This window comes from Trachinotus anak, unplaced genomic scaffold, assembly GCF_046630095.1.
Source record: "Trachinotus anak isolate AG129_WGS33_773 ecotype Australia unplaced genomic scaffold, CSIRO_AGI_Tana_v1 ptg000014l, whole genome shotgun sequence".
Taxonomy (NCBI): Eukaryota; Metazoa; Chordata; class Actinopteri; order Carangiformes; family Carangidae; genus Trachinotus; species Trachinotus anak.
In genome coordinates, this window is record NW_027273865.1 from 15,658,334 (window position 1) to 15,673,354 (window position 15,021).

Genomic DNA, 15,021 nt, shown 5'->3' on the forward strand with positions numbered 1-15,021 from the left:
TCTTAATATATGAATCACTCCCTGTATCTGTCCTTCTGATCTTGCACCTCATTTTTTTCCCCAGATAAGAGATAGTGGAAATCCATGCCACAGCTTTTGCCTCTAGTCCCAAAGAGGAAGTACCGACTTGTGGTCTGTTCCTAATTCTTGTGTCCTGGACTTTCTGGACGTTCTATAAGCTTGTCCTCTCACTGCTGAGCCCCCTTTTCTTCCATCGCTGTTGCCCGTGGTTGCCACAGAGAATGAGAGACTGAGTGTGAGCGGAACCGTTTGAAGGGAGGAGTCATCTTTGTGATGCCACGCCCCCTCCATCAGCACAAGGCAATCAGGGAAGTGGGATTGCCCCAGAACCTCACCCCTCCACCATCTAACACCCATTTTCCCTTGAAATCCCTGCAAGAAAGAGAACTTATACCAAAATGTACAAAGATGTGTGTTTAGAATATATATATATGAAACACAAAACAAGAAAAGGAAAATTTTAAGATAATGTATTAAGATTTTTTTTTTATCCCAAGATGTATTTATTTTCTTTCTTCTCATTTTTAAAAGTGTTTCCCTCATTGCTTACATGCTTTTGGCCATGGTCTTACCGTTTTGGCTGCTTTTCCTGCTTCAGTCACACAGGGTTAGTGTGAGTGTTGAGTGCACGCTGGCATACAAGCATGCTAGCCTAACGTAACCCAAATGAAATGGCAGGAATATATTCAGACTGATAGGGGCCAGAGTTGCACTGGTGATGGATAGATCCCATTGTGTTAAAAACTCTTGAATTGTGTTAAAGTCTAGAATTTCAGATAAATTCTAGGTGTGGTGTTAACTAGAATGAAGAGTCTGAAGGCTCTGATCTGGTCCTGTTGCATTTCCACGCTGCCACCTTCCTCCTCTTCCTCCTCCTCCTCCACACAGTGGGGGGTATTTTGCCTCTTGTCTGCTGCTCTACTCCTTTGCGTGTGAATCTCCCCCTTCTTTTCCTCGTGAACACTTACAGGTGTCATCCTTCTCTTTTTCCTCACAGCCCCAGTGGCTTTCATGCTTATTTATCCCCTCCTACACTCTGTATGTCATGCTTCATCATCTGCCTTTGGGTATCTTGCCCCATTCCCCCTCGTCTATAAGGAGTGTTCATGCTCTTTCCATATTAGCTCCTGACAGAAATGCTGCTTCTTTCTGCTTCTGTTGGCGATGCTGATCTGACAGCCTGATATTCTAATAATGTCATGAAGTTTAACATATACTGTACAATGATCAAGTTGGAAGGTTATGCATAAGTTTAATAAATAAATGGTGCCATGACACATTCAAAAAGGAAAACCTTGTCTGTTTTTTTTCTTAGATTTTCATGTACAGTGGTATTTAGTATGTGATACCACAAACATTTTAAATCTCATGAAAATCGCCACACTGTCAGGGTGCTATGTCCGTTTTTAATGACAGTTTCAGTAATGGAAAGATGATTCAAGACCATCTTTTTCACTTAAGTATGATGAGAAAGATCAAGGACAATGTGAGCATTAGACATGATGGATCAGCTAAGTGACTAAAACAGTAGCTTACCCTTGAGTTTTTCGTTGTAACAATTACCCCAGTGACAAAGAAACGTTCAGTTATGCTATTAATCTATAAACTTACCCCATTTTTTTTTCTCTTACTGGGTGAATTATAGTTCCTGTTGAGAAAAGTCACCAATATTGGTCAGTCTGTTAAAAACCTACAATGTCCACAGTTCATAACAGAATAGCACATGTGCTGACCTCTTGTCCTTACGTGTATCAGATGGTATAAATCTTTCAGATGTCAGTATCGCATCATGTGCTTGTTATATCTACTGATGAAATCTCACATCCACACAGTACATCTTCATGTCAGACTTCAAGTTGTTGTGTAACATGTTTCTTCATGTTCATTTTTTACTTGGTGTCATAGGTCTTAATTCATTAATTTAGCTGAAAAAGGATAAATAATTACCTCACTTGACTAAATGCTATTTAAACCTGCAATAAGTTATTTTCTTTAGCCTCCTTGGAGCAGCAGAAACATGATGTCAACACTTGGTACAGCCATTTAGAAACTTTTTTGTAACTCTTGCCAAGCTAACCACGCATTTTTATACAGTCTACGGTTTTGAGTCTTGCTTGTGTCAATCTGATGAATGTAGGATCAATATTCACTCTCCCTGTAGCTCTAGTCTGAACTAACCATGACTAACCACTATGAGGGAGATAACTAGCTCTTTAGCCGCTTAATGTTCAAGTATGTTTATTAGCTAGCTATCCATTAGTAGCTAAGCTTTGCTAAGCTGCTAAATGTAAAACAGCGTTATAATGAAAAACATTGACTGTAAGATGCTTTAAAGTTGTCTCATATGATCTCTTTTCACTCATTATTACATGTGCAAATTCATTAATTTACAGTGGGCCCCCACTAAAATTAACTCACTTAAGCACGGCACAGTTAAGAGATACTTGTACTTTACATTTGCTGCTTCGACTCCACTACATTTTAGAAGCAAATATTGTAATTTTTATGGACCGTCAGAATATCCACAATTTTTCCGGCTCCATCAGTGTCTTTACCTTCTCCGCCGTTTGCGATCTGGCTTCACCGAGATGGAGAGCCTTACTGGCGGAGCGGCTAAAGGGCTCCAGCTTGGTATCTTAGCAGCTTGGAGCTGGCTTTACTTATCCTGGATGGGAAAGTAATTTGAAGGCTACATAATGTTACATGTCTGTTTTCATTAGTGACTGGCTACAGAAGGCACGATAACATTAGCTAGCTTATACCTATATTATGGAAGTGTGGCAAACGTTTTGTGTTTTGTTTTTTGGTTTGTTTTTTTTTTGGCTGTTGTGTACACAGAGAGCAAACAGAGCCTGGAGGTGAGGCCAAAGAAGCATTTGCTTTGGTCTGAGATGCTGATGGTGATGGCGAATATGATCATTTACAGAACCTTAAAGATCTGAATACCTTTTCCATTGGACTTTTAACATGTTATAAGTTTGTCATTTAAAGCTTTGATCTGGCATTAGAAGTTGCTTTTCCTTTAGTCCTCGTTTTTATGTTTAACCCTAGGACAAGCTGATTTAACCAATTTAAAAGTAGAATCATAAAAGTGGAATCGGCTTAAATTGCAGTTTGAGCTCATGGAAAAGGGACGGTGGTATACATTTTTATTGAATAACTGGAAGCTCAACTCCAATTGCTTAAAGGTTTACTGTGTAAGTGAATTACCTACAGTAACTATTCTGTGATGTACAGGAGCAATTTCATAGACTGCCTCTTACATTGCAGCTGCCAGGGATTCGGTTTCCTATTGTTCATGGGTACAGGGCTTGAACTTTGGCCATCTGTAAGATGATCTCTTGTACTTGAGTAACCAAGACTGAATGACGCATGAAATGTTATGTTTTTGCCTGAAGCCATTTCAAAATTTACAACAGAGTTGGACTTTTGGACAACGTAGACATTTTGGAGCATTTTAATTTGATTTTCCTTTTGACCTTAACAAATGAAATGGTTTTTGTAGACATTTGGCAGCACTAAATGTCGGGGGGGGGGGAGTATTTTTAAAGGAACCATTAAAGAGGTTTGATCAAGGACACTGGAAAAGGTGATGACTATTTGCCAGCAGGTGGCAAACTTCCACCATTAAACATCATGCTGAGAAGACCCACCCTGAAACCTGCAGTGGCATCAGTGTTTTAAATAACCCAGGATAACCACTGATTCTCCAGATATATTTGACTGTAGTGTCTTACAATTAAATGACCAAGAAATGTATCCGTTTTGCCTTCTCAATGAGACAAAGTTGTGGTCAAGAGAGAGAGAGAGAGAGCAAGGATATGTTATAAGGGGACAGTGCGAAGCCAGACAGGGTATGAATGGGGAAATGGTTTAAACAAAAGGGAGAAAAGATGAAATAAATTAAGAGTAAGAGAAAGGAAAAGGTGAAGGGACAGAGTGAGATAAAGACACAGGGAAAATGAAGAGGGGACAGAGGTAAAAGAGAGGGGACGGTAATTGATTGTCTCGTTTCTCCACATGCGCCTGTCACTGAGCTAATTGGAGACTCGAAGACAAAGAGGAGAGAGGTGTCAGTCACATCAGAGCCTTTCAGGGGGGCAGTTCGTGTCAAGCTCTGATGAAACGAGCCCCCCCTCCCCCTTAGGTATGCAACAGTGCTGTGACTCAGACAGGAAAATTAAGCTTTATTCTTTTGGAGGAACCCAAAATTAGCATCTTGTACAATCAAAAGCAAACATCTGGATTGTTTTTTTGTTTTTTTTTTCATTTTCACCCACTATGTCTTTCAAGTTGTGTCATCCTTTAAATATAGTATAAAAACAGAAGAGAAAACCTTCACCCACATGTTTTCGGATCCTGATTTGCATAAATTTCAGATACGTATTCAAAGCTGAAAATCGAGTTGAGGATTTGATGTGTTTACCTGATGCTATGTACCACAAAGAACTGTTGCAGGCGATTATGGTGGAGTGCATCATTATGGTTGTTGCCATGGGGCTTAATTCCAAGATAAGAATGCTTGACTAAATAACTCGCCTGTGACAGGAGAACTTTCTGCAGAATATGGACTTTTTCATTCACATCTCCTTAAACAGCTTTGCAATCATGCAACACTGCATGTAACCGAGCTGAAGTTCCCAAACACGTACAAACATTAATTCATATGTGTGTATGTTTCTTTCCCGAAAGAGCTTCTCATCAATATTCCAATGCATCGGCAAGTGCATCTATTACGATTCTTATATTCCAGGTCTTACATATTTACACACCAGCTTGTCTGTCTGCAGCCACTGTTCATCCAACGTCGCTGTATAGAATTGAATAAAACTCTATTGTTGCTGCATGACTGGTTGCCGCAGCTGGTGTTGTCACATAGACAAGTATTCAATGTCACTACCCATGATATAACTTGAAATTGTCATTCAGCAAATCAGGCACAGAATGGGCCTCCTTCTCTATTCTGTGTGCTTCATTTTACCATTTTAGCGGAGTTGTTGCTGTTCATCAGTATTCATCCATGTGTTTACAGCAGGATGCACACACATGAACCCTGAGCTGCTGCTCTTACCAATTTATGGTCAATCATCAGTGTGGACAACAATATTGTGTGAGGTCAAACTTAAGACTGGTCAACAAAATAATTGGTTATATTCCACCATTACATCTGCATAGCTTTTCTAGCAGAAGGCACAGCGGGGTTGTTTTCCAATGCAATAAATCACTGTCTAGTTGTGTGGTGCTCATCAAAGGCTTTTATTTCAAACTGTGGAGGAAATAAATAATAAAAAATGGACTGCTCCTAAAAAGTTAAAATGGGATTAAAATAAATCAGCTATGCAGATGGTGATTTATGGCTGTGGCTATTCTCTGGAAGGTGTTTAATACTGCTCGTCAAATGAAAAAAAAAAAAGTTTGTTTTCCTCTCCCCTCTGTATGCTTTCGAATATTTAACGTTTATTATAAATATTCACATTTAAGAAATTTTTATTATAAAACCGAGGAAACCTTTTTGTAAATTACTTTGCCAAAAGCATGTTTCTAATCAGGTTGTACTGTCAAATCATGTCATACTAAATCAAGGACATTTGATGTTTCTATGTAACACGGTCACCTCAATGATAACCTGTTTCCCAAATGGGAACCCCTGACCTTATGGGATTGGTTTTATGCTGCACTTCTCCCCCTTCATCGAGCAGAAGCCAATATCAGATTGATTGGACTGAAGATCAATGCGCTCTCCACAGTCTGAATAATCCATAGCTTCTCTGGAGTAATCACTGTCCCAAGCACAACAATGAGCCAGGGAAGACGTGGAGAGGATGCGTTAAGCTGATGCTGAGAGATGAATGAACTGACTCCTTCAAATGGGAGGAATATGCTAAAAAAATGTGCTGCTGAAAGAGAGTTATGCATGCCAAACAAACAAAAACCTGAACCTGTCAAACGGTTGTTGCTGTAGGACACTTTATAATCAACCTATCCAATAATAAATAGGCAACTGTGGCTTGGCGTTAACCCTGTCTAATTACCACACCACACTTTGATGGAGTATCTGGGTAAAAAGCCTCAGGCAGGCCAGCTGGCACCGGGCTCCCCAGTTCAGTCTGCTGTGAAAGAGAAACCAGAGAGAGCGCTGCACAGGCGTTGAGCTGTTGAGCTGTGACCTGGGACTGCACCCAGGCTTAACGTACCTCAGAGCCGGAGCAGAAATCGATGACACTGTTGGCAGCCATGCTTCTGATGATTTTGGTTACCAGCGCTGGCAAGGTACACAGCTGCTGCTTCTGTCTTGCCAGGTTGGTTGGGCAGAGAGTGGGTGTCTGGTTTTGCATCCAATGGCATGCACGAACAGAGAAAAAAAAAATGGAAATGGAAACGAAGCAAGATGTTTAAAGCTGCTGTGTGTCATCCCCTGGGTTTGGGATGGGTCCTCAGTTACAGTATGTGACAGCAATGGATGGAGACTGCCTCTCTTCTCCCGATTGCTGGATTTGGTTGAGAGGAGAAATTGATTTGTTATCTATCATCCTTGATAAATGGCTGCCATGATCAAGACACTGGACGTCATGTCTCTGAGGCATGACTGTTCGAAGGTGGAAGTGGAAGACCATGACATAACCAAGCAGATACAGTATCATCCACCTACAAACCCTTAAACAGGGCAATCAAAGCCACGATCCCCCTAGTGGAATTCACTCCTGGCTCCTGCGGATTTAATCGCAAATCTGAATAACTCTGGTCCTGAAGGAGGAAGTGATTAACTTGGGCTGAAAGGACGGATTTAGTTGCAGTATCACGAGGCCCATGTTCGCTGACAAACAGGCAGGAGGGGTGCACCAATAGAACAAAAAGGTCCCCAACCCTCTTAGAGAAGGCGAGTGCAAGCAGGAGTATGGTCTTAATCAACACCAACTCCAGGCCCATCTGCTCCAGTTGCTCAAAAGGCAGGCCTGTGAGACCATCTAACACTGTCTACAGATCTCATGGGGGAAGATGACCAGCGAGGGGCCTCACACTGCAGACCCACTTGACCAGTGGATGTCTACTGGCCGTGAAGCTGTCCCAGCCATCATGGCCAACCATAATTGCTGACACAAACACCCCTAAGGTGGATGAGCTGTAACTCTTATCAACAAACACCCTGCAGCGGGCATTAATGTGGATCAATGGCCCTCTTCCTACCAGTCAGCAAACACATGCTATTGTGTTTCACAGGTCCTGGAGGTGGAGGGGGGCCAGATGTTCTGGATCGTGGCAAACACCATAGCTGGAAGGCCCAGCTCTCTGAATTTTCTCCTTCTTAACCACTAGATCACGAGGCACTGCACCAGGTGAGCCATCTGGTTGAATGCATTCAGTGTGCAGGGGTAAGTATGGGTGTCATGCCTGCTGATTTTTTTGGAGCAAGGAAATATTGGGAGAATATTGGGAGGGTGCCTTCGACTGAGGCAATGTCATAATAAATCCCTTCCTCAGGAGTGAGGCTATGGTGGCTGCCGAACCCTGGGCTCTATGATGACACTGCAACTGGTGAGGGTGAGGCTGCTGGAAGCAAGGGTGGGCACTTACCTGTTTTGATGCTGTCCATCTCCAATTGGTTAATCATCTGCTGGAAGTCCAGGCCAAAAAGGGACTCATTGGAGGACTTGGCCTTGGAGGGAGATGCCACTACTTCCTTCACCTATGCTGGGCTGTAGTGGAGGGAGTACTCTGAGAACTACCACTCCCAAGGAATCTTGATACAGGCGGGAGTTAGCTCTGGCCGTGGCTCAAGGCATCAAAAACAGTCATCATGGCTTTTGGTGGACACCAGTGCCCAGGTGCTGCTCAGGCAAGACTTAAGTGTTCACATGCTATAATACGGGAGGGTGGCAGAATCTTCGTAGAAGAAATCCGACATCAGAATAGCTGAATAAAAAGATTTGTCTCAGCGTGCTAAGGCGGAACCTCAAAGGGGTTAACCAATAGCAAGGCACAGTATAGGGCAGGGCATGTATGAAATAGAATATTCTCTTTCTTTGAGATATTAAAGGAATAGTTTGACATTTATTTTTTTTACTTACTTTTTTGCTTTCTTCTCCTTTTCTTTCTTCTCACCCTTATTCATTGTACATCTGTCCAAAGCCTCCCAATCACCCAAACCCCCGATAACAGAGTAACTGAGCCTAATATACACAGAATACTACTCCACCACTGCTACATAATATTACCCACATGCACACACTTACATCAGTGCAAGTGACACACATCACACACAAGCTTTGCTTTGTTTTGTTTTGTTAGCTTAGCATGAAAACTGGAAGCAGGGTGAAACAGCTGTTGCCAGGTGTTATCCACCAACCAGCACCTCTAAAGCTAACTCATTATTCTGAATAGGAGGAATGTTTAAGTATTCCTTAAACATATGAATCTGAAAATGAATGGATACATCCATTAAGGGACATGTCCCTTAGCTACCGCAGAGACAGAAGAGCAACATATACTGTACTATGAAGTGCTACATTTGGGACTTTGGAGAGCTCACTTAGTTGTCAAAGGCACATTTTACACCAAGAAAGGAGGCGTACACACATGCCTGTACAGTCAGCTGCTGGTGTATAACAGGTGACATTGGATTAAACATATCTGATAAAGACCCATGGCTAAAAGATTAGCTAATTCTTGCATATATCTGACTGTATTGAAAGCAGTGTGTGGTCTCCTCCCATTTTTAATTCCTCCTAGTACCACCACACTCATGAGTCAAGTGTGAGTCATCTAGGAATCATGAGTCTTCATGGAGTGTACATAGTGTCCTAAATTGTGTGATCATTCTTGGTGAACATGTATAGACTTTTGCAGTATTAAAGCCCACATCCATAATTACAACATGCTATCTTTGTATGCGTCACTGATGTCCCACTCGTGGCTCAGTTTATGTTTTAAGCATGAGCATGAATTTTACATGAGCTTTGAAGCTGAACAGGTTTGTTTTACATTGACAGTATTTGTAAACAGTGAATTTTAAAAAGCTCTCAATCTTGAGATGTAAGGGAGCAAAATGCATATTTTCCAGGTAGAGGTGAATCTCTTCAAGGAGTCAGAATCTAATCTCTAAGTCTTAATTAAATCAGGTAAGGGGTTTTAAAAAAAATGTGTGTCTGGAGAGCCTCATCCGACTACAGTCTAATCCCACTTTATTCTTATTCTCTTACCCAGATTGCATTACATCTTTCAAAATAAATGTAAATAATTATTATTAACACTGCATATTCTGTTTTTTTTTTCAAAATACAATAAGTGTTACATAAGAAACTTTCCTAGATAACCTATTTCAAGACAAGATTTGAGTACCTGATGTATCAGAGCAATGTGTCTCTTGTCCAGTGAGGTGCTGGGAGGGAGGGCGAGCGTCACCTCATTCAGCTTTCACAACTCCAGCTACATCTCAACATTAGATAAGGAGCAGTAATGCAGGCTTGTCTCAAAATCCTGAATGGATGCTAAGAGATTGAGCTGGGGTCGGGTGATTTAATCTACCTGACATGCTCTTGCAGAGTGCTGATCAATAATGCTCCAATGCTAATGTCAACATCAGGAGGGAGGGAATCCACTTTAAGAAAAAAGAAGCCAAGAGTGAGCAAAGACAGAAAGAGAATAACAACAAAACCTGACTGGAATTGAATATGACTCTTTTGTTTGGTTGTCTGTTGCTACTCTCTCCACAGGCTAAACTAGTCATTTGGAACATCCAAGAGGGTCTCCTGCCGTCCGCTTTAACTCATCTGACAGCATCCTGCTGGCCTTTGAAAAGGGCACGAATTCAGTGGACGCTAATAATCCCTGGTAAGGCCTGAAGGTGAGCTGTCTCTTCAGACCTACTGAAGCAGAAGTTCACCAAGGGGTTCTGCAGAGAATGACTCCAGTCAAGGGCCCTGCTAATCCCGCTAAACTGGTTAACAAGGGCACTGTTTGGCAGAGGGGGGAAGTAAGGGTAGGGCACCTATTAAGTGGTGGCCCACAGAGACGCTTCAGCTCTCCTGCATTAACATCTTCACCTTGAAAATGGGATAAAAGGTGCTTCTGCCTCTCAAAACAGCTTTTGCAGCATATGGGCTTTTGTCAAGTGTTACAATATTTTGACCTATGGAAATAATACCTTTCACTTCACGTTTCTCTTTCTGAGTAGGAGCACCTGTTCTTGAGAGAAAGCTCATTCAAGTAATAACTGATCTGGAATGGTCTTTTCATTTCCCCCTGTTTATAGAGGTCATGCACTGATAGTTGCAGTGTGCCAGCGGCTATGATGTAGTCACCTGATTACTAAAATACACTCTGCCAATATATAGTCAGTTCTGGAGGAGGTGAAATTGAGATCTGTGCCATTTAACCCCTAATAAAGTCAGGACTGGTGATTGACACCTGGGCCAGATTACCCTTGAGCCGTGGGAAATGAAGATAAGAGAGGATGTTGTGCATGTGTGTGTGTTAGCCTGCAAGTGAATCTTCCCAAATTCAGACTGACTTTCTTCATTTGGGGTCAAAGATGCATCAACTTGAGTAATGCTCTGACTGATGGTTTGTGCCTGAAAGGGCAGCTAAGGCAATGTATGCTGCATTTTTGTGTGATAGAAGGTGAACAGGAATGTGCATGCTTCAGTGGCTGCGCAATTTTCCCAGAGATCTGTATTTGATCTTACTTATACACAAGAACAGTTCTGAGAGTCAACTCAAGTACACCCTTTTACCCGCCAGCCAGATGCCTTGCAAGGAGTAATTTGAGTCCTTCCTCAAACCATTACTGTCACTTAAATGCTCCCACCTGTCCTCATTGCTCATTTCTCCTGCCTTCGCATGAATAAGACAAACACTTAACTGGCCATTCTCCTTAGCTGAATGCAGTATAGCTCTTCTTTGTGCCTGGGTAAGGGTTTGCTACGAGTGACAGAACAAACAAAGCACATAACCCTGGGTGTCCCCATCAGGCACTCATCATGCTCCACAGCAGCTTCTCTGCTAAGAGAGATATCCACTTTGGCACATGCAAGTCAGATCCAGGCGGCATCTAATTGTATGATTGCTTTCAAAACTGTCATATACGGTTAGTGTTGGGGTTGGCCTGGCTTTGGCGCTAACATTAAAAAGGAGTTCTTGGTTTGCTTCTCCAAATTCATGTTATTCTACTCTTCTTCACTGTTTTATTCCCTGTTACCCACTCTCCCTCTTTTTCTCTCATCCCTCATGTTATGTCTTCCCATCGCTCTCTGGCTACTGGAAGAAAGCCAGAGCCATTAGCCTGCTGTCGGTCTGAGAGAGGACGGGGATTTGTCCTGTTAGCTGATGCAAAATGAGCACCTCTACTTGGACACACAATGCACAATACTCGAAGACCTTTTTTTGGATGAAAGGTGACGTGGTAGAGGCACGGTGTTTGTGTGCGCACACATGGACACCACGCCACACAACCTAACACACCGACACAGCAGTGCTGCAACAGTGCAGCAGTGGTCTGATTTATAGCTAATGAATATTTACCAAGTGGCCATGCCGTGTCTGAAACTGCACTAGCTCACAGGGGAAACTGAGGTGTTGAACCACTAGTGGCTGACAGTTGTAAATCAATGTCGTAACACAAGCAGCTGCCAAAATGAAGGGTTTACTCTCCATGTACGTGTGGTCATGCATCAGTACGTACTGAGGACCTCACCTGTATATACATGTATTTATGTGTGTGTCCATATGTATTTGGCATCAGAAACATGCTCTCTCTTTTATCCCCAACAGACTCTTACAAGGTGCAGAGTGATTGAAAGATGTTCATCCCCAAGGACTGTGAAATCAACACTGGCCATCTGTGCTGTATGAGGCTGTTTGGCTTCATTCTACTGCATCGTTTAAAGATTATAATATAACAAATATAAGAAAGTAGCCTCACTAGTGCACCATCTCACAGAGTAACTCTCAACTCTCCTGCTGCTGGAATGTAATTCACTGGAAGTGGCTGCTCAATGTGTTTTATGACCTTTTATGTGAATAATGCAATTTCATTTCAGAATTATTTGCACCAGAAAGGGGGGCAGTTTCACAAACATCAAAAGAAACAACTTCAGTGCCTTTCTGCAAAAAGTGTAGCAGCATGAAACTTTTACAGTGCATTACATTTTCTGAAAATGTAGTTTAAAATCTGAAGTATTTAAAATATATATTGCTAAACATGACCAGTCAGAGTTAAGTAAAACACTGTTAGTTATTATTCATTATTACTTTGTCAGTCAAAAATACAGCTCATCTGCTTCATCAAGATCGTGCGGGTGTGGTTTATCACATTTGATTGACTTTGGCCTGGCACCATGAGCAGACAACCCCACAATGATCATTACATTTTGATTCAAATATTTCTAAATGCTGATTGGTGCACAGACAGATGTGTAATACAACTTTTTCCCCAGCTCAGACAAGTGAAAAGAGCAAAATGAAGTCAAAATGAAAAACTTAAGAAGATCTTTCAGAAGAATTAACCAAAACTGTTCAAAGGATGGCAATACGTTGTGAAATTGTGTGTTGTTCACGTATGACTAGTTGCTCATAGTAAGAAACTGCTTGAAAAGAACAGGGTACAGGGCTTTAACTCTAACTATCAGATCAATGTAAATAAGTGATGTTTGATTCTGGTTTGCAAAGTTCAGTCCGCACCAGAGCCCTCGTAGAAGAGCAACCTCTCAGGCTGACAAGTGAATACGGAAGTCAATGCCAAAACAGCTGTCAATAGAATAATGTTTTGAATGCTAATGAAGGAAATTGCTGACAATCCATGTTCTGATTTGTCAGTGAATTTTATTCCCTGTTAGTGCACCTGGCAGCTGCCTTCAATCAATACACCGGTAGTGATGCGCCCCATCTCTGACTTCAGCATAAATGTGTCATCCCTTGTTCGCATCATACTGAGGTGACTGTACCCTTGTCCTGCCATTTCAGCATCAGCAGCCTTATTCACATCCATCCCACCCACACATTGCTGCAGCTCATCGGGGCCTCAAGACTTTGCCAATAATGTCTATTGCACTGTCAGTGTGTCGCCTAATTACAAAATGGCTCTCGCTCAAATATGGTTTGTTTCAAGTTAGACATGGTCATGCAAGCGTAAATCAAGGCAAACACAGTTCACTCTTACTGATGGCAGATGGCGGAGAAACAGTAGCAGACATGACTCGAATGCAACATATTTATGAACACGTCTATTTTTATATGCTGGATTTTCTATCTTGCTTCAGTGACTTGTTTCACAGTTCCAATGCAACTCGATACTACATGGCACTGGTATATACTGTACTGTGTAAATACTATGCAGCTGTCAATGTGCCAGTTCCACAAGTCAGATTTCCAGCCACAGTTAAGAATTTTTTCCATGCCCCATTAACAACCTATTTCACATCAAGAGATGCACACTTCTACGACTGTGCCTGAAATGGGACATCAGATATGCTCGTTCATATTCTAGGCACTCTTAAGCTGCAACACTGCACAGCAGATCAATCCCGTTCACTGGCTATTTGGACAGCCCATCTACCACTGCACTGCACTGAGGTTTGGAAACATTGACTGTGCATTTATGTCTTCAGTGTGTGACTGTGGCAATAATGTAGGAATTGTTTCTTCTCATATCTGCTGATAGGGGGAGTGTGTGTATGATAGTGTGAAAATGTTCACAGGGTGAGTAGGTTCTACTGAGAAACTAGAAAATGTAATGACAAGTCAAGCACTATCAGCATTTACAGAAAATATATTCAAGATAAATTGGTGTTAGACAAACAATAAAACTGAGAGAAATAAATATTTTTTAAAAACTTCCTTTATGATTTTGTTTTCAGCTGTGGGTTATGTTGTGAAGGAATGCGCTGTAATTGTAAAGACACGAAGCCGTAGCAACAAAGTAAACAAACACACCATAAAAGAGCAAATCTCTAGGAGAAAAGAAACTCTACTACTGAAACTGTACTTTCACAAGTTTAGACCTTTGGTCAGGCCCAGCTCTAGACATGGGCACAGGCAGGCAGTGCCCCACCAAATGCTTCGACTGCTGCACCAAATCTTCACGCTTCACCTGAAATTTAAAAAAAAAATGACTAAAAAGTTTTTAATTTTGTCATTGTTGATTTGATCAATCAATCATAAACATGATGCCACATTCAAATAGTGGAATTTTATTTCTATCTGATTGGTTGGTCGGCCATACTCTTGTTACCTGCAGCCTACTTTAATCACACTCAGTGACTTGACCTGATAAGAATAGCCTGGTTTTAGATTTAGTTAGTCCATGAGATTTGATCCCTAGATCTGCTAGTTTTATTTGGCTACTTGGCCACTTCTCCCTACTCTTCAGCCCTCTATCCCTGACCCAGCTGCACAAGCCCTTTAGTTTTAGATAACAGCACAGTGCATGTTATACCCTATAGTCCTAAAGATCACTCATGGAGTACCCCAGTAACGAGTCTTGAAATCTGACAGTTTGTGACCAGTCAACATCTCTTAATGCCCCTCCAATCAAAGCAAGAAACGGCCCTGCTTTTGGTAATATTTGCTCGTAGAGCAATTAGAGGCAGGTTATTAGTCTTAATTGTTGGAATTTCTATACATCAAGTAGTTGTGAGGACATATTGTATTCAACAGCAGAAAAGTGGAAACAGTTCCAGTGACCGAATAACTCATTTTCTGGTATATTTATACTTTTGGCATGCTTATTACATTTCTGAAGTGTTCGGATTGTTCACCAAATCAACAATCAAACAGATTCAGATTATCAACTAATACTAATACATTTGATTTACAAAACATTTTTTCAAACAGAGTTTTCAGCAATTAACAGAGAACGTAAAAGACAAGACACAACACAAATTCAATTTAACGGTAAAGGGCAATAATAAAACATTTAAAACGTTCTGGCTCTCCATGTGTTTTAAGTGTAGCCTGGGGAAATTCAGCTCCAAAGATGACAGGCTGCCTCATATGAGGTTCAAAGGT

General features: G+C 41.5%; 1 protein-coding gene and 1 long non-coding RNA gene across 6 annotated transcripts in view; both read left to right on the forward strand.

Annotated features, from left to right (window-relative positions):
* Nucleotides 1–1,314, forward strand: part of arhgef12a (Rho guanine nucleotide exchange factor (GEF) 12a) — a 35,343-nt gene extending 34,029 nt beyond the window's left edge. For all 5 annotated transcript variants that reach the window (XM_071497413.1, XM_071497416.1, XM_071497417.1 and 2 more), the window contains one exon: nt 65–1,314. In XM_071497413.1, the coding sequence (XP_071353514.1) occupies nt 65–75 (11 nt within the window). In that variant the 3' untranslated portion in view covers nt 76–1,314. The remainder of the gene's footprint in view (nt 1–64) is intronic.
* Nucleotides 1,315–9,413: 8,099 nt separating this feature from the next.
* Nucleotides 9,414–12,221, forward strand: LOC139631584 (uncharacterized). Its single transcript, XR_011693413.1, has 3 exons — nt 9,414–9,849; nt 11,282–11,411; nt 11,788–12,221. It is a non-coding gene; the product is annotated as an uncharacterized lncRNA (long non-coding RNA).
* Nucleotides 12,222–15,021: the final 2,800 nt, after the last annotated feature.